The sequence below is a fragment of the Pseudoliparis swirei genome, chromosome 19, assembly GCF_029220125.1.
Source record: "Pseudoliparis swirei isolate HS2019 ecotype Mariana Trench chromosome 19, NWPU_hadal_v1, whole genome shotgun sequence".
In the NCBI taxonomy this organism is placed as follows: Eukaryota; Metazoa; Chordata; class Actinopteri; order Perciformes; family Liparidae; genus Pseudoliparis; species Pseudoliparis swirei.
This window is the reverse complement of record NC_079406.1, coordinates 19,399,642-19,423,661: the sequence shown is the minus strand read 5'-3', so window position 1 is coordinate 19,423,661 and position 24,020 is coordinate 19,399,642. Positions and strand designations below refer to the sequence as shown.

The window sequence follows — 24,020 nt, the reverse complement described above, 5'->3', positions numbered from 1 at the left end:
TACTCCCTCATATATAACCCACTGCCAGAATCTAAGAGCTTAAAATAGGTTCCACTGCTTATTGCAATACACAGGAACTGATAACGGCATGTGACTCACAACACACATTCAGATCATTCATTTGGGCCCACACACAATCCAACAATGATAATCATAAGCAACACTTTTCACAGAAAGGCTGCACTTATTACAAAGCACTCACTGAGAGAAACTGAAAATAGACCCAATCTAATTTTAAGGCAGCAAATAGCCTAACTTTTTACCAGGTTGACTGAATAATGCACAACATGTTGGTTTTGGCTACAGGAATGCAAATCAAAAGTAAAATGTCAAGAGTAACTTGTATTTGGTTTTCGAATGAATGTTTTATAATGCCGTGTCTGAATTATTTATATTATATTATTATTATTATTTCTTGGAGGTTTTGAATATCCTACCTCCGCTGAGTAATGTGTATATTCTGCTAATTATGTAATGTTGTCTACTCCCATAGAAAGGTCAAGTTGGGTCTTTCAAACAAAGACGGGATATTTCAGGGGTATTTTGGGTAATGCATCATGGGAAGGGAATCCCCTCATCGAGGTGGGCATAAACCGAAAGAGGTGAAGGTTACTTTTGATTGTTTTGCATGAAGTAAGACGTGAAAGTATTAAAACAATAATTTAGCTTGACTGTTAAAAGCATTTTATATTTTCTTTCAACTGAAAATAAACAATTTTTGTAAGTGGTAATTACAAATGAATAATAATTTTAAAAGAACGAATGAATGTGGTGGTTTGCTCTGGAGTTCGGGAGTTCGGCTTCAGCTCAGTATGTTTTCTTCTAAAATGCTATAACTTACAGTAAAGAGGGAAAAGGAAGATTTATGACAATCAGCATGCTGTGGTGTCGAATTTCCGAAAGAAATAAGAGCAGCATCATGAGCAGAATTATGCAATGCATTACTAGGAATTTAAAAAATAAGATACAAGGATCTCCATGTACTTTGTTTTCAGTGGCTCTGTGCCAAGAAAAACAAACCCATGACGTTGAATTTCAAAACAAATCCTGGAGATTTGATATTGCACTATACCATCACAGGAAATATAACAGTGGCAGAGAGAGTTTTTGTGTATCCTCCTCTTTGCTTTTAAATATCTACAAAATCAGGGAGGTTACGGCCTGAGAGTTTTCAAATATCTGGAAGCTAATCTCCCTTTCCACACAGTGGTACCAGCCCTCCTCCAAGTAGACGGAGGGATAATTAGTCTCTTTATTGACACACCCTATGGGAGGTGAATGGAATTTTACTGGAGTGTAAGGTGGGAGTGCCACTCTTACTTATGCACCTGATTAAAACGTGGCATTCTCAGCCTCCATTATTTCATCCACTCCTCTGCTAAGGAGGGAGTGTTTATTGGAGCGTGCGTGATAAATGACTACAGTGCCTTTCAGATATACATTTTGATTCACCATCACAACTGGTTGCTATATAGCCGATAAAGTCACAGTCACTGGTGAATGACTTTGTAATGATTAGGTGTCAGTGTTTGGTTGGTATGACAACAGCGGTCACACACAGGGTTGAGTAAGAGAGGAAACAGAGGCTGAAATCACAGCGTTTATAGTAAACTGGAGCCAACTGATTCTGGATATACAGAGAGGACGTTCAACAAGAGAGATATCCTGAGTGTTTCTGCAAAAAAAACTTGTCAGTGACCTTTCACTTCCTCTTCCGCAGACAAAAAGATAGGAAAATCTTCATGAAGGGATACAGATATCTCCACTGGACACACAGCAGCTGGAAATGACCTCCTGGAAACAAGTGGCATATCTCCATAAACAGGACCCTCACTGTTGACAACCTAGTCCAAGAGTATGAGTCTTGATTTAGTCATCACACACACACGCACACACACACACGCACGCCAGTAAGCATCTGCTGGACTTTAGGACTCAATGTGACTTCATTCAACGTCATTTCTATAAAGAAAAAAACATGTTTTAGATGTAAAGATTAATACCACACTCTTGTCTGTGAGTCAAGTATGAAGTTCGAACTATGAAGGGATTAGCCTAGTTTAGCATGAAGACTAGCAGTAGGGTAAGATAATTAGCTTGAACAGGACTTAAAAAATTAAAACTTCCAAGTTTGATCTTGTACACGGCGATACACAGAAATATGAAACGTGCTGTAATTATTCCTCAACAAACAACATTAGTGCTCAGTATTACTAATTCTACATCTTTCTCAGAGTGGGTGCCTTCTCACCTCACAGGATCCATTAGACTGGAGCCGGTCCTGGCTACTGGGCCCTGCACCCTGACTCCTCCCCGCTGCAGCCGGGCCCTGGCCCTGGCCTGGCCCCTGCCTCATTGGCCCTGCCTCCTTCACCGTGCCTCCGTAAGCCTGCCTCCCGCTATGACCCTGCTGATACCCCTCCTCTTCACCTCCTTCTGTTCCATGGATCGTGGTTATCTGGATCATGGTCCATACCTATACTTATTATGTGTGTCTGTCATATTCATTGAATGTGTTGTAACTCTGTAACACTGTTCATTCTGTACACATGACATCTATTGCCTCTCTTCTCCCCGGAATTGAATCTACAAGTATGCACACACCGAGCGCAGAGAGCAACGTTGGAGCTTAGATGTCATCTGCAGTCGACTGTTTTTCTTTTTTATTGCCACGGGTGGGGGTTGTGGTGGGGTGGGATGGGAAGGGGTTGTTTCTTGTAAACACAATGGCATCATTGACCTACAGACCGCTCTCTCCAGGGCAGTCAATCGCACACCAACTCATTACGACAAAACCCTGAGGTCTGTCATGCAGGATATGCACAATGACACTGCCATGGAGTTACTGCTTGTTCTTTTCTCTTATTTTGGCTCTGAAGATCCACAAAGCACATTCGGCTCTTGATTTGTCTCGTAAGTGTTTTTTTCATGTCAATAATTTATTTTCTAGGAGAAAGTCAGAATGTTAACCGGTTATTTTTGCAAAGTCACTCGTTAGTGCTACTCATGCTGAAAGAACAGAATCCGGCTGAAGAGGCTCTGAACTTAGAGCTTCACAGAATAGATACTTCAAAAGCATTAAACAAACTAGAGCTGAGTTGTTTTGACTCTTGACAACAATATAAGGAAATTATTGCAACAATAATTATGTTAAATGTTTTTTTCTCAGACAAATCTATTGTAAGCAGTTTATCTTTCTATCTGACATCAGCAGAGGTTTCCATTTGTTGTGTAGCTGCAGGCTCTGAGGTGACTAATAATAGTTCATTGTGAATGGGTGCCTGGTACTGCCTCTCATTTGCTGCCTGAAGCGTCACACTGCCTCCCTTACACACACAACACAGCGAGCCGGGGATGGGACGCACACATGGGAGGGAAGACTTCATGCTCTGTTGTCTTGTATGTTTGTATGTGTTGTCATAGTCCACACATTGTGGTGGAGAGCTACACCCATGACTGGGACACCACCCAGTCGAGAGCCAGGGCCAAACTGCAAGGATTTTAAAAAGTATTAATTGAGTTTGATGAAGGGCTTCTAAATGTTGTATTATTTAGTAATAAAAACTGAGCAAACAAGTCATTTCTGCTTTGATAAGAAGGAAAACAATTGCCCTGTTAGCTGTTAGTAATAAAGCCAATCCAACACCCTTGTTTTATTGCTGAAATTATTCATTAAAATAAGGTGATAGTAACACATCAAACCACTGTGTTTGAGATTAGCTTCTGTTTTGATAAGCATCATTTAGCATTAATTCTTCCACTTGTGTATTGTAACAAACTTTAAAAGTTATGGTTTTCTTTCAGTTTATCTGCACAACATCCTGAAGAACCACACGGCTCACGCATGTGAAGGAGACACGCTCGCCATCGAGTGTCCCTCGAGGACGTCTGTGGCCGTCCTCTCAGCTTTCTATGGACGACGTGTCCCTAATCAGCATTTATGTCCCTCTGCAAACACAAACACGACTGGGGAGGAGGATAAAGAATGCACTTCCCCAGTTGCTATCGAGGTAAATGAATCCACAGTGAGACAAATGTGACATCGATGTTTTGGTGTAAGGATGTCAAGACCCACACTGCAGTCGCACACATTTTGCCTGCAGAAAGTGGCGTCAGAGTGCCAGGATCGGCAGTTTTGTCACATCCCTGTTTTCAGTCCAGTGTTTGGGCCGGACCCCTGTCCCCTCACCAGCAAGTACCTTCTAGTCTCCTACAAGTGCAGACCAGGTATGTCGCTGTGGTCAATCTCCTCATGTGGACAACTAACGGTGGTCTGGATGCCAGTATATCCGTCAGATCACTTATTTTGCTGAATTGAAAGTATTAAGCAACTAGAATTGTGTGTTCTGCATGTGCTGGAAAATAAATACAAAATATGAATATCTACCGTTAGTGGCAGTTCAGTGTGAATTATGTGAAATAGCAGTTTGACAAAACAGTCCCAACTCAATTCCTCCAGATCACACAGTTTTCACCAGCATGGAGTTTTCTCAGTTGTCATGATGATGTGTTGCATCTGTTGACACACAAGCTCAGTCGCTGATGTGATTGTTTCTTCCCTTTTAGGACTATTTGACTTACAAGTTGTTGACAATTTTGACAAAACAAATGAAACCAAACACTAATATATTCTTTAATGTTTATTTTCTGTAATCGTGTGGACATGCTATCTGCTTTTCAGAGCACCATCGGATGAGGCTGGTGTGTGAAAATGAGCGCCTGAGGCTGATGTGTAAAAACGACACGGTCCTTGCGATCTACTCGGCCACGTTTGGACACCTGCTGCATGGCAGTCCTTACTGCCCGCAGGAACCTGGATCACACACCGACATGGGTCTGACACAGGGCGCTTAAGAGTCATCTAGTGGCAACAATATGGAAAAAAACATCAGTTCTATAGACACAGCACAGAATAATTTGTGTGCCCTATTCATTTATTAGTATGTTTAAGAAGTTGTGTTTGAAACCAGAGCCTAAAGTTGCAACATTTGACTAATTTCTTACAATGAACACATTACATTTATTAATTTGACTTTCCTTAATATATTCCAGAGTGTTTGTCGTCTTCGGCTCTGAGGAAAGTGTCACGCAGGTGTCACAGCAGGGCAACCTGCTCATTGGTGGCCGATATTCACACCTTCGGGGACCCCTGCTTTCCCGGCACCAGGAAACACCTGCGAGTCTCCTATACTTGTGGTAAGTGACAAACCGGATGCAAACTGCTTGTGACATGGTTTGATGCATTATGTAACAATCTTACATTTTCTATTCAGTGCCCCGGTATCTTCTGGAAGATGTGGGTCGAGGGTCAACGGATCCTTTCATGATCTCAGACTACACCCATGGTGAGAGTAAGCAGAACAGATTCACAGATTGTGTTGCATGCAGCAGACTTTGACTGGCGTCTGAGCCCAGACCCTCTCACCTGCAGGTGGATGGTACACTGGCCCCACCTACAGGCCTCAAAACGTGCTCTTTACCAACTCTCTGGAGATCATTGAAAAAGTATTGGGTATGTGCGCTGATGCCCACAACCGTTTCGATTTCTTATTATTGTAGCTCATATTTTAAGGTCAATGCTGCTGTTCTAGCATGTTAGGTCCATAAAACTGTAGAAAAATGGCACACAAACTGAACATTTACAAATATGTTCCATTATTTTCCACAATATTTGCATGCATACTTTTACATAGCAAACCATAGTTTCTTTATTTTTATGGATATTTTTTCTTCCTTTTTATTTCAGTCAGAATTTCCATTTCAATTTATTACAGTGTATTAAAATTAACTTGCTCATACATAAAAGCTGCTGAGGTTTCAATTATTTTGTCACGGTTACATAAACAGAATAATACAGCTGAATACTTGGATTGCTTTTTACATTCGGTATTCCTCTGTGCTTGTGGGAACATTCATTTTAATAAAGACTAGCTGCTGTTGACACACAATTAAGATGAATATGGACACACTTGCAACATCCATGAGGATTTCTCAATACATTCTTTGCTTTTAAAGACATTACAAGAGAAAGAATAAAAGGCTCTTAACTTTCCCCTAATTCAATTTCCTTTTTTGACTGAGTTTTGAACCTTTGCACATTAATTCTCACACAGTACTGCAAGGAAATGGAAGTTTGTACATTGATAATGTAAAAACCTATCGGGCATTTCTTCTTAAATTGTAAGCAGTAATGCAATTTGTGATAAATTTGTTGACTTGTAAGAACACTAGTATAGTATTTTACGGAATAAATTGGTTCAAATGGCCAAGATGTTTAACCGCTGTGAATTTCCTGTTTTGTGCCACATTTGGTTTAATCCATGATCCTGTAATGCCTCGATCTCTTCCAGATCTCCCAGAGCGAGTTGCTCTGTACTTTGTGTCTGGCATCTGTGCTGGTCTGGTGTTCCTGCTCTGCCTGTTCGGCATACGGTCCACACTAGTGAAGGATGTTAAAGATCTGGTTTCTGACCTGAAGGATGAGTATAAAGCATGTCACAGAAAGCGCAACGAGCTCATGGAGGACCTCTTTGACGACGACATCTCAGACACGTCGTCCTTCCGTCGCCTCACACAATCCTACCGCACGACAGAAATCCTCAGTCCTTCCAACTTGACAGTAGAGATGGTTGAAAGAGAGGCGGAACAGACGAGGGATCTGCCCAACAGAGAAATTTGGCCGCATCAAGACTCCAGCCCTTACGCCATTCATAAGATTAAAACCTACAACAATTGAGAAAAGTAACATTTGTTTTAAATTACTTCGAAATCAACATTCTGCTATGATTAAAGTTGTGTAGTGACATTAAACACATTCAGTTTACTTATCCATGTATTGTAAATCATGGCAAAGTGACTCTAAACAAAGAGTGAAATATACAAAGTAGTGTTGTGTTTGATTAATTACAATAGTTTTTAAGATTAACATCACACAATATGTCAGATCGATGTTCTGCTTAAATTTGTTTCTGTCCTTGTAAGTAGTATAGCACAGTGTACATTGCAAACTAAGTAAATCTAAATAAATAATAAAGATTGTTTTAGTGGGGTGAGAATTGGGGTTTGATTCCATGTGGTGTCTCTGTTTAATATGTCATACCTGAAAAGTTAAAGAACCAATACAGAGTAATCAGGGACCCTATTTATTTTGACTCCACTACATACCAGAGGGAGATCATAGATATTTATCTGATAGCTTTAGGTATAAGTTTAGAAATTAATTAATGATTGTTGCACACAACCTTAAAATATACAAATACGGATGACATAATAAGGATACAATGATTTGACAATTTGTTATCATAAATACAATTATAATATGCTAATAACAATTGGATGCCAACTGTAGAGAGCTCATGAAGTATGTTCCAGGAGGAAATTACTTAACAGACATGAACAAGTTACTATTCCCGAATCCGGAATTGCTTAAAATTATTAAACTATCAGCAACTTTAACTTGAGTTATAACCCCGTTGCCCACAATGCTCAAGAGAGCAAATTCGGTCTTGAAGGCATTGACATCTTCTTTAGTTACGAAGTATCTAAGATATGACTTTTTGTAGTCCATCATTGGAACATTGTAGTTTCACCGCTGCAGACTGACGTCACCAACGTGCGCCTGCCATCGCGTCATAACTCCGTGGTTCAGTGAAAGTGGAGTCGGATTCTTTGAACACCGCGGTTGTCTTTTCTTACTTCTTATAAATTATCCTTCCCATCTTTCCTTGACCCCGTGACGTTTTCCACAGAGATCAAGAAAAAGTGGTTAGACGGTCATTTGTTACTATTCGACCGCAACCTGAGAAGTACCTGTATGTGTCTGGTCCACACTCCGAGGCAGAAGGTGGCGTCATTTACTTCTTACTGCTGGACTGCCAGAAATCCAGATGAGGGACAGAAGAGGGAGGGAGTCCTCTCCGCAATCTCTCCACCGTATCGTTAACTAGCTTCAACCAGCCACTACCCACCAGTTCGCTATGTTCCCGCGCACAGACGAGAACCGAGACACTCCAAGGCTTCTGAAGAATGGCGCCCAGTCAGCGGGACATTGTGACTTACCGACTCTAATGGACACTCGTGTCCACACCCAGCAGTAACAACCGCAGCTGGCGAAGCAAGCGGTTAGCAACGAGCGCACAGCCGTCATCCCGGAAGGCCGCCGCCCCGCACCGGGATTTAACTTTCAATCAGTGACTGAATCAACACAAAGTCGATAGCCAATGATTATTTGATATTTATCACATATTGGTAAGAATGGATTCCTCTTTGGGGATAAGCGACGACGTGTGCTTGGCAATATCCTTTTTTAATTAAGTTGCAGCCTTTTGTGTACTTGTGTTTTTAAGTTCCATTTAGCTTTAGCTCGTTAGCTAACATTCCTGTCAACGTCAGGTAATGCGAGTTAACGTCAGGTAACCAAATGTCAGTTCGCGTTAGCTAACTAAGCTAACGTTAGTTAACTAGCTAGCAGTCGCTGGTTAACTCTCGAGTTCATTTACCATGGTTGTTTTAATACTTACATTACTAGTAACCATTTTGGTTTTAGTTGATTTTTCAGGGCCGTATGACTTGTCTGTTGTCACATTAATGTGCCTCTGATTGTTCAATAAGCATGGCTTCTACTAACACGGATAATCGGCTCTGAGTATCTTCAATCTAACCACACGCATACTAATTTACCGGCTTAACATGTCTGGTGGTGGGTCTGTCGGTCTGATTACAAATAACAACTCGGTGCTTGTGATGTCCAAACGCCATTCTCATCATCAGTCATAAATAATTCCTTGATCGTGATGCTTACACGGCAAAAGTTCAGGAGCTGAGGGCTGGCCAGAAGGAGCCCAGACTACTGTCACTAATTGAGCGCAGGGGAGAGTTTATGTAAGTATCAGAAAACCTGAAGACTATATATCAATGTGTTTTGGTCAGACAGTTTGTGAATCTAGTGAGATGTTGCAAGTTCGAGGGAGCTCTGAACACCTTGAGAAGCTAGATATGCATCTGTTGCTTTCACTTTCTGTAGTTTATGCTTTATTCTGATGAAGTCCAAGTTTGGACAACTTTTGGCTTTCTATCTCATGGGCAAGCGCTTTCATTTGACATGCACTGAATAGCTGCGTTGCTTTTCAGCCGTAATATGGCTTTTAATGTGCTATTTATATCACGTGAAGATGGTTTAAAAAAGTTGCCCTATAAGGTGCCCTAATAATCTTGACTGAGCTACTACCCTCATAGAGTCAAGATTAGATTTATTCTACGATTTGATTATGTATTAAGGTTGACCGACCTGTTTTATCATATATATATTGTGTTCTAATCTACACTACCAAACACAAACTAAGAACCTGCAATGAATGTTACAGGGTATAGTAAATCATTCTTCCACTTAGTCTTTGTAATGTGACTCACATGAGCACCCCAATTTACATCCTCAGCTAACTGTGTTAAAACCCCACACACACCACTGAAGACTCCTGGAGACAAGGTGCTGTCAGGATTTCAGTTGGTTCTGTACAGACATGTTTATCTAAACCTTTGAAAGTTATATTTGTTGACATTTCTGTAATTGGTATGCGACATGGCGTTATCGCAAGGTTAAGAAAATAACAGAAGAAGCACATTACAAACCTACAGTAAAATGCTGAAAGTTTTTTATTTTTATTTTTTTATTTTTATAAACTGAAGTGTTTTATAGTCATCTTTTTACGAGTGTTGTTAACTAAACCACCAAGTATAACATAGTTCTTTCTGTGTTTTGCATTTAGTGGTGCAATTTGAAAGACTATTTTATTTGCAAGAATTAATACTTCAGCAGACATTGCTACTGATGCATCAATGCAAATTGGCAGCTATAATACAGGTGTAAAAAAATAATATATATATAAATTTCAGACTAGAGGGGCCTGTTCAAAGAGTATAGATAATAGAAACTATGAACTATAATGCGGTCTCGAAATAAACAGAGTTGAAGCAACTTGTCTGACAATCTCAAATTAAAACCTCCGAGTTCAACAACAGCATTTCTAATTCATTAATTTTGAGGTGGTTTTATTATTTCGTCCATTCTCTTGAAGTCAGTTTATGGTAATGTGGCTTGTGACATCAGAGGCGTCCATGCAGACTCTAGTGAACTGAGTTCCTCTGACACAGCCAACAGTAATCACTCCCACACTAACCTATTTTGAAGTGTGGAGGGGCAGTGCCCAGCAAGCTGCATTGACCCTGACTAATAGTCAGCTATTGTTGGAGTGAAATATGACCTCCAATAACCCACATCAAAGATTTGAGGCTGCTTATGTTGATTTTTTTTTTTAATGACTCGAAGTTTAGCGCCTCTATATATGCGTCAGGTTGCTACACTGGACCTTTGTTGGTTAATTGTTTGCTTATTCAACTCATGCAACGTAGACTAAAGGAGACTTGCATGTGTGCATGTGCATTTCAGATTGTAATCCCTTATGATAATGATCTAACCCTGATTGTACATTTACCAGATGCTCAGGACATGTAATAATGTTAATTACAAGAAAATCGCTGCAGACCGTCTCCATATGCTTTGTGTGTTAGATGATTTTATTGATGGACTTAAATTGTATGAAACATGACAGCTGATGTTAAGTGGGAATCTGTGCTGCTCTGATCCAGATTGGGTGTTTTGGCCACCCCTGATGCTGTTGTGTCTCGTCCAGTGCCTCAGCTGTCTATACCCATCAATGGTCATTTTGAAATTGTGCGAGGTATGTAATTTTCATTGTCCTTAATCTCAAATTCACAGTGTTTACTGTTTTGACTATGCTAAGTAGAATCACATGTTCATTACTTTTAAGCCGCCAGCTGCTACAAGCTATTTAAAATGTTTATGCATCAAAGTGTTTTGTGATTCCTGTCCATTAGACGTCATGTTTAAAAGGTTAATCCTCTCCTCGCATTCTTTAACCATGGTGTGGTGTGAAAGTCCAGGGAGCGTTTCCTTTGCACTTGGAAGGACAACATTTAAAAATCAACTGACATCCACTTGAGCCTATTGAAATTATTTACAACACCTCTGGTGTCCTCCCACAATACCTTTGAACTGCCTGGGCACCGTTTAAGCTCTCTTCCCTCTTCCATTTCAGAGGCTGAAGAGGCTCTTCTTATTAACTTCTCAGTAGCTTGTAAGTACATTTTACCTCTTTTAGATTAAATGTATTCCTCTCCCTGTTTTGTTTTAAAAGGAAAACTATGCAGAAAATATGTTGATTTGGTCCTTAATGCAAGCTAACAAGAATAGAATGGACCTGTGTTGTGGGAACAAAAGTGAGCTGGAAAATTGCATTTATTGCAACACAGACCCTTTTAAGCCAAATGTCCTTTATTTAGTAGCGGACACTGGTCTCGCGTTACCAGGGCTCTCAGAGAATGTTGAGTTGGTTCACTATTGATTCTCTTTGCTTTGTTTTCTAGACAGGCTGCATTTCTAATGCGTTTGCAGAGTCTTACGGTGTCATGTGTGAAAGTGTTTGTGATTTCTGTACCGCTCTCAAGCCGGAGTTAGGATACGAATCAAAGGAGAAAAGGCTCCAGAGCTGCTGTTGGAATTCCAGAATGATGAGCGGACTCAGACTTTCTTAGCCCAGGTGCAGAGTGCTCAACAAGGTAAGCTGTAACTGTCTGTCAGTAGTTTAGAGCAGACCGATGATTCATTATTTAAACACTCATCTAACATTTATTCACTGTGGGTGGATTACACCGCTCGCTGATTTCCTGTGTATACTCGCCACCCACACACTAGTGGAGGTAGTCACTTGGCTGCCATGTAAAAAAATAAAAATAATTCTGATTTACTTTTTTGAAACTGCCAACGATTTCGGTGATTATGCTTAAATTCTCCCATATTATTTTTATCCATTTACCTTATACTCCTCAATTGAGCAAGCAAAATATTGAGATGTTCAGGTTTTTTATATGTCCTGACTGTTTTGTATTGGTTTAGTCTACAGTTTTCTGTTTATATGCCAAGTAAATAAAGACAACTTTTTTACGTGGGTTTTGCTAAATTGCAATTCTGATGTAAATTTAAACTGTGGCTATTAAATCCAGGTTTTCGTTGTCTCCTAAGTCTCACTAAACAACACCCTGGAGAAATACTAACTTTTGAAGCAGGATTATCGTCAGCCTGTAAGCTTAGGCCTGGCCGATATGATAAAAAACTTCGATAGCATTATAGGTCATTTCATATGTTGCTAATTCTATACATGGCATTCTACAATGGAACTGTTTCTTCTTCGGATCAACATGCCACTTATCAACATGTATAATCTACCTTGTGTAATGATTGTGTAATCATCGTTGAGTTACTTTGATCTGTGTATATATTGACATTCCGAGAGTTCAGCTGAAACGAGTTGTATTTTGGACACACTATTGTTATCTTATAAGCGATCTTAAAGTGATCCCTGGAAACGGGCTCCTTCTGCTTGATTACGGTTGTATTTGAGTGTTGATCATTGTGCGTTTCCTTTTGATGATGATGTTAAATCTTTTCAGTTGAATCCAAACTCCCGAAGCCCAAAGCAATGGAGCCCCTTGGCCCAACAGCCCTGAGAGGTCATGTCCCCATCCCACCGCAAAGAGCAAACAAGACGGCTACCTCTGTGGGCTCTGGAGTCAACCCACCAAAATCTACCAATGCACTGCCTCCCAACCTCAACAATAGCAGGTCAACAAATCAGACTAACACAGGTAATATACAAATACACTGTGTTTACATTTAGACAAATACAACGACAAAGAAAGCATAAATGATGGCGACATTGAAAACAAAGTCTTATCTTCCAAATAATGTTCTCTTGCCGTCTGATTGAATCCTCTATTTTCTGAAGATCCAGTTAAATCACTTGCCTCAGACTTTGGCTTTGAAGACAACTTCAATCACACTCTTAAAGTGGAGGAAAAGAAGAACCACCAGAATCGCATAGTTGCTGTAAGGGAGCCTCCTCCGGTCCCCCCTCTACCTCCACGCAAAGCCTCCTCCACTCCATCCAATCCTCTGCCTCCTCTACCAGTCTCTAAAGACAGAGCGGTCTCCCTACAGTCCAAAGACAACTCCAAACCAGAGTAAGTTGACACCATGACACCTTATTATGTTGAGAGAAAATGCTGGAAACTGGTTGAATATAGTTTATATTGGATAAAACTGTATTTTATTTTCTAACTGGCTCATTATCCCAAAATTGTGTCTATCCAAAATGTTACCAGTGCTATATATTCTGCATGTTTCCCATTGCAGTAGTTTTAGGTCAGGGTATGACCGCGTGGATAGGCCATCGTCTTGGTGCGACAGTCCCACCACCAACAGCATGAGGCAGGCCATGTTTTCCAGCGAGGCAGGACAAAGAGAATACCTCATCAAACACCGCCTGGGCAAGAGGGAGAAGGAGTATGTGGACATCCAGTCCTTCAGGTGAGAGGAGCGTCATCATTCTGCATATTTTTAGTTTGGATTTCTTGATATAGAAATTCATAAACACTGTAGATGTAAAATAACCCAACGCTGTACATCAATACTGTTTTTTGTTTCATTAGGTTTTTCACAGGTACGTGGAACGTGAACGGCCAAGCTCCAGACAGCAGCCTGGAGCCGTGGCTCTGCTGTGACGCAGAACCTCCTGATATTTATGCTCTGGGGTCAGTGAGAGTTTATTATCCAGGACTTTTTCTGACAATTAATTAATGCATATCGTCCTCTGCTTTTCCTTCAAAACACCCAAGAATAATGTGACACGGTTTATGATTCTAGTTTTCAAGAATTGGACTTGAGCACTGAAGCTTTCTTCTACATGGACTCGTCCAAGGAACATCTTTGGGTGGAAGCAATGGAGAGGAGCTTGCACCCGAAAGCCAAGTACAAGAAGGTCCGTAGAGAAAAGTATACATTACACCTAATTCCTTGGGCATGGAATAACAATACATTTTTGACCATCGTATTTGTGTGTGTGACTATTTGAATGCAAGGCAAATTGGATAAAAGTGCAATATAAATAAATCCATTTACTGTGAATGAATACTGTTTAGATTCTAGCTTGTAGCCTCACTGCATTTTATAATTTCAATCCAAGTGTTATTAATGTAATACTAAAATGATAACAATTGACTTAAAGTTGACCAGCACATTGAGGCAGTCGTAGCGCCTGCAGGGATATTACAAACAACATATGTAGGCTTTTTATCAGCCGAAAATATGGAAGTATCCCAATTTTGATATATCGTAAGTGACTGTAAATGTGCTTACTTGCTTTTTTTTGTTATGTCTTCAGGTCCGAATCATACGTCTTGTTGGGATGATGCTTGTGGTTTTTGTGAAAAAGATTCACAAGAATCATATAAAAGAAGTGGCTGCAGAGCATGTGGGGACCGGAATCATGGGGAAAATGGTTTGTTCACACTATACTGTTATATACACATTGTGATACACAATCAAGGGATAAATGTACCATGTATTTTGTGCAATCATTTTTTTTCCTCCCTAATTGCTGTATTTACAGTACTGTTCAATCTTTTAGGGGAACAAAGGAGGTGTGGCAGTGAGGTTTGTTTTCCACAACACTAGCTTCTGCATCGTCAACTCCCATCTAGCAGCACACGTGGAAGATTTTGAGCGCCGCAACCAGGACTATAAAGACATCTGTGCCCGCATGACCTTCCACTTACTGGACCACCCCCCTCTCAGTATCGTCAAGCATGAGTGAGTTCTTCAGTCATTCATGTCCAGAGTGAGAACATTGAACACATGTGCAAAGGTTTTACACTCATTGGTTGTGCTTGCATCATGAGTATTGTAAAATGTTTACCTACAACACATTACTTTTTCATATTTCCAGCTTTGCTTTGTTTTGATCTCTCTGTCTCGTTCGTGTTTCAGGGTCGTGATCTGGCTCGGGGATCTAAACTATCGTCTGTTCATGTACAATTCTGCTGAGGTCAAACAGCACATTTCTCAGAATGAGCTAAAAAAGCTTCAGGAGGTTGATCAGGTAAGGACTGTTGAAAGACCGAACTTTAATGACACAGACAACTATCAGCACTATTGCTTCTGTCGCTACAATATGCTACAGTTTCTCTCTTTTTTGACACAAAAGAAAAATGTTGCTGAGGTCCTTGAAGGGATCTTTCATTACGCCCACAAAATACCATTTATTACCTTAAATTCCTAAGAACAATTTAGTTTTTCTCCTCCCCTTCCACAATGAACAAAGAATTAAAAAAATGGATGAATTGAAGTAAATTGAAGTCAGCTTTAACAACAGCAAAACGATATAAAAATCCATTCACCAGCTCTCGCACAACTCGTGCAGTTTAATCTAAGTCTCCTTTATCCTCATGCATGGACTCGCAGCTTGTTTGTGCAAGCTTGGGACGGTATTGGTGTACAGTTTTTAAATAGAAGGATTTTACGAAGATGCATGTGTCTGAGAAGTAGTAATCATACGACTGGACGAGTCAAACTCACTGCACGAGTTGTGTGAGTTTGCAAACTGATGTTTGATATAGTGTTGGTATTGTTAAAGCTGGCTCCCATTTCTTCAATTCATCAATCATGATTAAGGTCACTTCATATCTCAAAATAAATTGTCTATATGAACTAACCACATGGTAAGGCCTATTTTTGTAGGACTCTTTCTATGTGAATTAAATATTTGACAAATTAAATTGACTTATTTCTCATTTTATTTAGAACTTAAGTGCAACATTATCAGATTTTCTGAGAAATTTGAGTTAGTATCGGCTTGTTAATTTATACAATGTCCTGAATCATTATATATGATTTTGTTAAAGATTTGTTCACTAAATAATAATGTTGTCGTTGTGTAGTTAAACATCCAGAGGCAGACAAAGAGAGCCTTCACCGACTTCATGGAGGGAGAGATCAACTTCCTCCCCACATACAAGTACGACCCCAAAACGGATCGATGGGATTCAAGGTAAAAACAATAAACATATCTCTATATCGTATCATCTTTTTTTAATTTATTTTTTATTCTCAAACTTAATCCCGGATTTGTATTGTTGTTGCCAACTTGTCCTCAGTTTAGGTTTTTTTTCTTTAGAATCCTGATAACATTTTGCCAGTTCGGAAACTTTTTTCAGCTTTATCGTTCCACTAATACAGACTTTGCCTCTGAACTTGTGGCTGTTTCCTGCAGCGGGAAGTGCCGTGTACCGGCTTGGTGTGACAGAATCTTATGGAGAGGGAAGGATGTCAAGCAGCTGAAATATCGAAGTCACATGGAGCTGCAAACTAGTGACCACAAACCCGTCAGTGCTCTCTTCGTTGTTGGGGTAGGAAGCCATGTTGTAAAATCAAAAAACAACCCCTAACTGACTTTGTTCAAACATGCACAGTTTTGCTATTCATTCTGCTAAATATGGCCTTGGTGGTTGTGTACAGGTTAAGGTGGCAAATGAGCAGCGCCACAAAAAGGTGTTTGAGGAGATTGTTCGGGCGATGGACAGAATGGAGAATGATTTCCTTCCATCCGTAACTCTGAACAGGAGAGAGGTATAAATACAGTCCTCCCCTACACTCATTAAACCGAGAATCTGTCTTGTGTTCCTTCCTCAGTGATATCCTCTCGGGCACTAATCACTGTTAACCTTATAAACTGAGTAGCTTATTGTCATTTCTCCTCAAATTAGTAGGATAAAGTTCCTGGTGAATCTGTTGTTAATGCTGCTTCTCTATTCCCTGTTCTGCAGTTTACATTTGGTAATGTGAGATTCCGGCAGCTTCAGAAGGAGCCCTTTCAAATAACAAACGACGGGCAGGTCCCCTGTCACTTTGCCTTCATCCCCAAACTCAATGACTCTCAGTACTGTAAGCCCTGGCTCCGCGCCGAGCCAAGCGATGGATTCCTAGAGCCGAGTAAGTCTGAATAAACTCCCTTTTCTATTTTGATTGTCCTTGAGCTTGTTGCCTCGAATTTTTTTAAATCCGTGATCATGTAGTATTTTAGTAATTGGGGATGAAATGAAAAAGGCACATTAGAAATGAAGTTGTATTTATTACATTGAACTGTTGTATGTCTCAAATGTGCTGCTGTAACAGTGTCATTGTGGAGGATCATTCCAATCACCCTTTAAAAAAAAAAAAAGAAGATATGTTTCATTAAAACCCTGACTTATCCTCCTGAACAGACGAGACATTGGAGATCTATCTGGAGGTGTATGTCAGTAAGGACTCGGTCACGCTACTGAACTCTGGAGAGGATGCCATCGAGGACATTCTGGTGCTCCACCTGGACCGTGGAAAAGACTACTTCATTACCATCTCTGGCAACTACCTGCCTAGCTGCTTTGGCACCTCACTGGAGACTCTGTGCCGGATGAAGAAGCCCATCAGAGAGATCCCCATCACCAAACTAATTGACCTGGTGAGGGAAAGGGAAATCCAATCATACATGTTAAAAGTAATGTGATTTGTGAAGAGAGATGTAATATTTTCATCACGATAGTTTACGCGAAATGTCTCCCAATTGTGAAACATTGACCATCTTCTATACAGAGCAGTTCAGCTCAGATGTTGATGTGATGGCTGTGCCTCACTCTTGAGCTATGAACCACCTAAAACCTAAGCAAGGACATGTGAGAACTTGTTCACTCCCTCAGGCTGAACTCGGTCACAGAGAGAGAACTATATTTGGAGTGCACAAAAATGTCTCAACCTGTATATTTCTGGCCGAAAGGGGCCTACGGAACAAGGAAGTGGCAAAAACATAGGAAGGGAGCTCCTGAAGAACAGGGACAACTGACTCAGGTTAGGCCCCATGTTGGTGCTTCCATGAATAGACTCCATTGGTCTTCACACATTCACCTCTGTCTGTCCATAATGCTATGTTTTGCATTGGAATATATCATTCTGTACTCTTATTTCTATTCAAACTTACATTTTCCTACTGGCCTGGTGAATTTGATCAAGGATTTCTGCAAGAACAATCCATAATCTTATCTTGTGATTCTCTGTTCATGCATACTTCTTCTATCTACATTGTTCTTTCTTCTTTTGTTTCCTTTCATCGCATCTAATTGCCTTGATCATTCCTTTCCAACTCTTCACTCTGGTTGTGGGCTGACTTCTTGCTCAGGAAGAGGACAGCTTCATGGAAAAGGTAAAACATTAGCTCAATACTGATCTGCCATCGGGCAAATCGGGGTCAATATTACCTCGGTTACAAGACCAAGCATGTGCTTTATGACGCTTTATTGACCTTCCACAGTCGCTCATTATTTGAGTCTTTCATGTGAGGAAATGATATAAACACATGCCACAGTGTGGACTACATCCTGTTAATGTCTAACTTTAACCATAAAGTTTAACATACTGGAGAAGAAATACATATTTTAAATGGATTTATGCATAAAATAGTTGGGCTGTCGACTTTGAAATTGTTGTTCGGCTGTCCAATGATCAGAAAGTAAAGAACATTTTGGTAAATATACTTTATATTTTTCTGAGAGGTTTTCCCTATGTTGAAACAGGTCATGGTTCATGGGGGCCTATTGCTTTGGGTTCCAGTGAGACATGAAATCTGGCCCAAGAAGTCCAGTTTGAGTAACGGATCCAGGAGTTTGAAGGATTATCAGACTACAAAATGCTGCAAACAACAATTGTTGAGCTTCAGAGGTTTTGGTCGTTGTATTTGTGAATGTTGGAGAGTCAGGCGAGCGTTTTCACCCCACTTTCAGTCTTCATGCTCCACTGAGAGGATCTTCTCTTTGCTCTAGTTCCATACTTAATGCACAGGAGGTGCAATGTCAAAAGGATGGAATCGAACATCTAACTCTCGGAGAGTAAATAACAAAGCGTACTTTCACAGATGTTAGACTATTCCTTTAACTAACAGTCAATATGGCTACAATATTGTGGCTATAGGTTGACTAACAAGTGGCTTCACTAGCTAATCAGAAATAGAATCTGTGCATACTCTACATTTTAGCACAACAATTGTTAACCCACAGGTAATCAATCATAGACCAAACCATGCCAGCTTAGTTATTATCTGTGTGTGCGGATCAGTCGCCCCTTAAACTAAAGATGCACTAAATCCCATTTCACAGCAGGTCAACCTGACTGCGGTTTTGAATCAATGATGCTATGATTTCAGTCTTTTTCTTAGAATAAATGCATTTGGGGAAGATTGGTTTATTATTCCAGGAAATAATCGATAGTCAATTCTACTATTTGTTAATATACAATAAAGTGACTGTCATCTCTCACTAGGAAAAGTCAAAAATGAGTTTCCTGATTGTGGATGGTGCAAGTACCGAGGACAAACCTCTGAAGATCCCCAAAGAAGTCTGGATTCTTGTCAACCATCTCTTCACCAAGTCCTGTGAGCAGGTGAGAGGGCTACAACGAATGAAACGCTCACTGGAACTGATACAATACTAACTTATATCCTGGCCACAACTGATAAGATACTGGTAACCTCAACAGATATCCAACGAGAGTTGATGAGACTTTAGGGATGTAGTTTATAGATTTTTTGTTATGTTTGCATTTGTAACTTTGAATCAAGAGTTGCAATGCATTTTTCAGAACTCATTGAGTGTTAGGGTTATTTTGAGCTTTTAAATGGTGTAGTTTAAATTGAAGTAGGGCAATTTTTTTACTTGGGACATTTTGCAAATACACTGCTTGACTAGTGAGGAGAAATCTTCAGTGATCGATTCATTTTTTCGTTTAAAAAAAAATGGTTTCAGTGTAATCTTTGTGATCCGATGAGAAAATTGTTCCTTATATACAAAGACAGATGCTTTTAAATGTTGGGTACAAACCTAAGTCACAAGCTTATTGTTCTGTTGATAAACAACTCCAACATGGAGCCTGATGACGGTCTGCACAGTTACATTCAGGACATTAACATTAGTTGCAGAAACGAGTTTACTGGACTCCCTGAAGAGAAAATACTCTCGTTTCTTAGGGATTTATGCAAGACTGAAGAGGAAGATAATTTCAGGTTGTATTCCTCATTATATGATGATTTACAGGCCACACTTTATTTTATGTGAGGGGAAATTCTTCTCCGCCCATCCTTCGTTGTCATGGACACTTCAACAACAACTAATGGGGAGAGCGAGGATGGAATTGGCTACCTTTTGCGGTTACGGGACGACAGCCGACCCGATGTGCACGACACAATAACCACATAACTAACCAACATATACTGATTGGTCACAGAGGTACTTCCGCTCTTCTTAAATGTTCCATGTGTGTCTCTGTGTGCCTCTCAGGAGGACTTGTTCCAGACACCAGGACTACAAGAGGAGCTGCAGAGCATCATCGAGTGTCTGGACACCAGCATCCCAGACTCCATCTGTATCCTTGTTTCTAAAGCTGGTCCCCAAAAGACCCAGTCCTGCAATCACGGAAATGCCAAACGGCACATTAAATAGAAGAGCAGTTATAAGACGCATACTTGCATACTAAGTGGATCAACTCATGGGTCCTGAATCTGTGTATTTAGCATCATCATGATGATATTCATAGCGATAATAGTATTAATCATGTGACCGCGTGGTGTTAGGAGGTCAGAGTTAGAAGGGAGTCTTCCTCTCAATATAGTTCTAACCCTCCATATTAGCTTGTTCTTCTTTAACCCTTCATGTAGCTGGTTGTAACCACTCTGTTGCTGAGGCTCTGTTGATCTTCGTGGAGGCCTTGCCAGAGCCCGTGGTGTGTTATGAACTCTACCAACGGTGCCTGGACTGCGCTCATGACAGCCGCCTCTGCAAACAGGTGCAGTGACTGCCTTTTTGATTTTATATTTTAATGAGGCAAGAGTATGTGCACGGGAGCCAAGCAATGTGCTGCTGTGGAGGGGGGGGGGGGGATTTGTAGTTATCTATATGAAGTATACCTTTATGGTAAACGTTATTTTAAATGCAGCTGTGTAGTAGAGAGTATATACAGTTTGTTTTCAGCTCAGCGTTATCCCAGGTCATACTGCGTACAGTATTGTGCGTGACTAATCTTTCTCTACCTTTGACAGCTGATCTCCCAGTTGCCCCGAGCTCACCGCAACGTGTTTCGCTACTTAATGGCTTTTCTGAAGGAGCTTCTGAAGCACTCGCACAACAACAACCTAACGGCCAGCCTCATAGGTATGAAATGCCTTAATCTTCACTTCACTTATTCAACAGCAGGTTTATTGTTTGTAATGCGCATCGGTCTCAGCCATTGTGAACAACATAGCACAACTTCTGAAGAGAAATAAGACCATTGCAGTGTAAATGGTTTGTGCCACGTGTGTTTGTGTTGTATTTATCCCAGGAATTCAAACCAGCAGCAGCTACTGTTTCACAACATCAGACATTCTTCACAATAGTAACGATACACAGAGACGAAACAACAGTAGGCTGGACAATGTTTACACCATTATTATTTTATGTAAATAAAAAAAAAAATACTGCGCTTAAGTGCCTGTATTAAATTAAAGCTACAATAAAAATACATGTTTCATGGTACCCGTCCCATGAGATGAAATTTTAGCAACCTGTCTTTAGAGTGCAAAACTGAACCGGTTTATTAATTAATGTACTGTATCTTGTTTAAAGTTATTGTGTGTGGTACAGTAGTTGAGAGCACCAATTATTTACTCTCTCATTTCCTTTTATTATCTGTTAATCAGGGCTTTGACCCATCATCCTTATGGTAGCCTTCCTGCTAAATAACCTGTCAAACTACAGGGGTTGGCTACAGTGACATGAATGTTTTGGTGTATTTTGTCTTCACACTGCTGGTAACGCAGAACATGTCAAATAGTTCTATCTTATGCGATAGAAGTTTATTTTCTTGACCTGTTGTCCTGGCCTTCTTTTAGCTACACTCTTTGCCAGCCTCCTCGTCCGTCCCCCTCCCAACCTGATGGGCAGGCAGACGCCACACGAACGTCAGAAATCCATCGACTTCATCCTGGGTTTCCTGATGGCGGGAGACGAGGAATGACCGAGATCGATGGCACCTCGAGACGTTGGTCGGGTTTGGAGCTGATTCCCAACTTGGTTTGAATTAATGGTATTTGGTCACCGATTGGAGACCAGTGCAGCGGTTTTGCACCCTAACTATTCACAAACTCTCGTGCAAGAGGAACTCAAGACTTCATAAGACTGTGGTGATTTTACCAAGTGACGTATCTTCAGTCTGTTCCCAGAATGACCACTCACTGGATTTGGAAGCACTTGGATAGGTTTGAACTGATGCCTGTGCACTTTCTTATGACCCTAAGGCCCTGTGTCTCCAGACTAGAGTTGTCCTCGTCCTCAGCGGACACTTCTTAGTGGAGGTGTTGATACCAAAACAACCCCTGAACAGTGATTGGTAAGAATGTGAAAACACTATGTATCTGTAGATGCTAAGCGAAGGCGCAGTTACACTAAAGAAAAGGAGATTTCCTAAAGTTTTAAGACGTAGACTGAATGATAGTATAAAGCAAAGGGTTTATAATGAGATAATTTTGGAAATGATTCACTAAGAATGTTTAAGCTTTAGATCAATCATGAAAACCATACGTTTAATCTGAGGGGACAATATTATAGAAATCTTCAAGAACTATTTTACTATACTCATTGTATTTGATCTGTTATTTATATATAGTTTTCTTTGCACCATCGAAACGGTTTCTTTTTTCTACTACATTATATTATATATACATATTTTCATCTCTGCATTGTTTTTTTTAGATATTCGTCGCTTGTTTTTAATCATCATGTTCTGGAAAACTGTTGTAAATGTTTGCCGTTTTTGTGCAACTCCAGCCGTGAGCCTTGCATCTCGTTTTGCCAGTTCCTCTTGAGTTAAGCTACTTGTTTTGTAACACATTAACTTCCTGGTCAACCGGAATCAAGTGGGGAGTTGCCCGCCAAGGTTCTTGATGTCTTAAATGGTGTAAATAGTGATTGTTTCCCTTTTCAAGGGTATTTGTCGGTATGGTGACTCAAATCTGTGATGTCTAAAGTGTGTCATGAAGGTGGTACTGTTGATGTCAGTGTTTTGTTTACATGTCTTTTTCCTCACTTCTGCCACATCTTGAAGCTCATTTCTCGTTGTTTAAGACTGTTGTGCTGCCAAGACACAGCCGTTGTGTACTGATGGTAAATCCGGATGACCGCTACTCTTGTTTTAGGGGCTGCAGTCATTTCTGTGTGCACACTGTAAAGGATCTCTGCTCTGCAGGACGCAGTCTTCTTGCACTTTTCTCATTCGTGCCACTGAGTACATTCTGTAGTCACTGTTGCGAAACATGTCATTGTTATTGCAATGAGGAGCTTCTATTCTGCGTATAATGGACCGTCATTTCCTCTTTAAAAGTTTTCCTCTTTTACAGTTTTAGAGATGTCAGCATTAGTTTTCCCAGCCGACAAAAATATTCACATTTTTGACGTTCATTGTCACAGAGGTTTTCTTCTCGGATGCTCCACGAGCTTCTGAGGATTTAATGTTCTGAGACTATGAGCACATTATGGAATTTGACAACACTGACAATCATGGCACTTATAGAAATACCTCTTGGGTGGAAGTTGCTCTATTCTTCCAGTTTATTTTCTGCCTGTTTGCCATCAGTACACTAAATTCTGATTGTTTTTTATTAAGCTGAGCTTTGACAAAAGGTGTCGTGACCCTGAATGAATAGTTTCTGGCAATTCATATTTGAGAGAACCATTTTACAATAGCCATTTATTTTTTTATTTTGTCTTTATACTATCCTAATTGTGTTAAAAACATAATTAATATAATAAATAACCTCTAATTTGAAGTGTTGTCTCATCCCACTGTACCAACTGATGCATTTGTGTGGATCCACTGTGCTTTGTCTTCAGTTGTGTCACAACTGTTCATGAAGGGACATTTAAAGGTACAAAATGAAACACGCCCACCATGTTTTCATCTTGTCAGATTTTTGGTGCTTTTTAATTTATTTAACAGAAATAAAACTGTCTAAAGCTGTTATGTTTTCCCATTTTATTGACAGCTCTGATATTTTGCT

General features: G+C 40.2%; 2 protein-coding genes across 2 annotated transcripts; both read left to right on the top strand.

The window, feature by feature from the left end:
- The first annotated feature begins 2,818 nt into the window (after nt 1-2,818).
- Nucleotides 2,819-6,736, top strand: si:ch73-335m24.2 (protein eva-1 homolog C). Its single transcript, XM_056439387.1, is given in 9 exon segments — nt 2,819-2,841; nt 2,843-2,913; nt 3,805-4,010; nt 4,104-4,227; nt 4,682-4,834; nt 5,053-5,196; nt 5,274-5,345; nt 5,432-5,512; nt 6,351-6,736. Coding segments are annotated over 9 exon segments (1,260 nt in total).
- A 296-nt stretch (nt 6,737-7,032) lies between these two features.
- Nucleotides 7,033-23,980, top strand: ocrl (OCRL inositol polyphosphate-5-phosphatase). Its single transcript, XM_056439373.1, has 24 exons — nt 7,033-8,296; nt 8,802-8,880; nt 10,645-10,736; nt 11,115-11,153; nt 11,524-11,634; nt 12,526-12,720; nt 12,861-13,095; nt 13,268-13,441; nt 13,564-13,665; nt 13,778-13,892; nt 14,295-14,411; nt 14,541-14,722; nt 14,900-15,011; nt 15,850-15,959; nt 16,182-16,317; nt 16,427-16,537; nt 16,735-16,900; nt 17,173-17,408; nt 18,120-18,143; nt 19,256-19,375; nt 20,269-20,353; nt 20,646-20,773; nt 21,027-21,138; nt 21,858-23,980. The coding sequence occupies exons 1-24, from the start codon at nt 8,254-8,256 to the stop codon at nt 21,980-21,982; spliced, it is 2,949 nt and encodes a 982-aa protein (XP_056295348.1). The 5' UTR covers nt 7,033-8,253; the 3' UTR covers nt 21,983-23,980.
- Nucleotides 23,981-24,020: the final 40 nt, after the last annotated feature.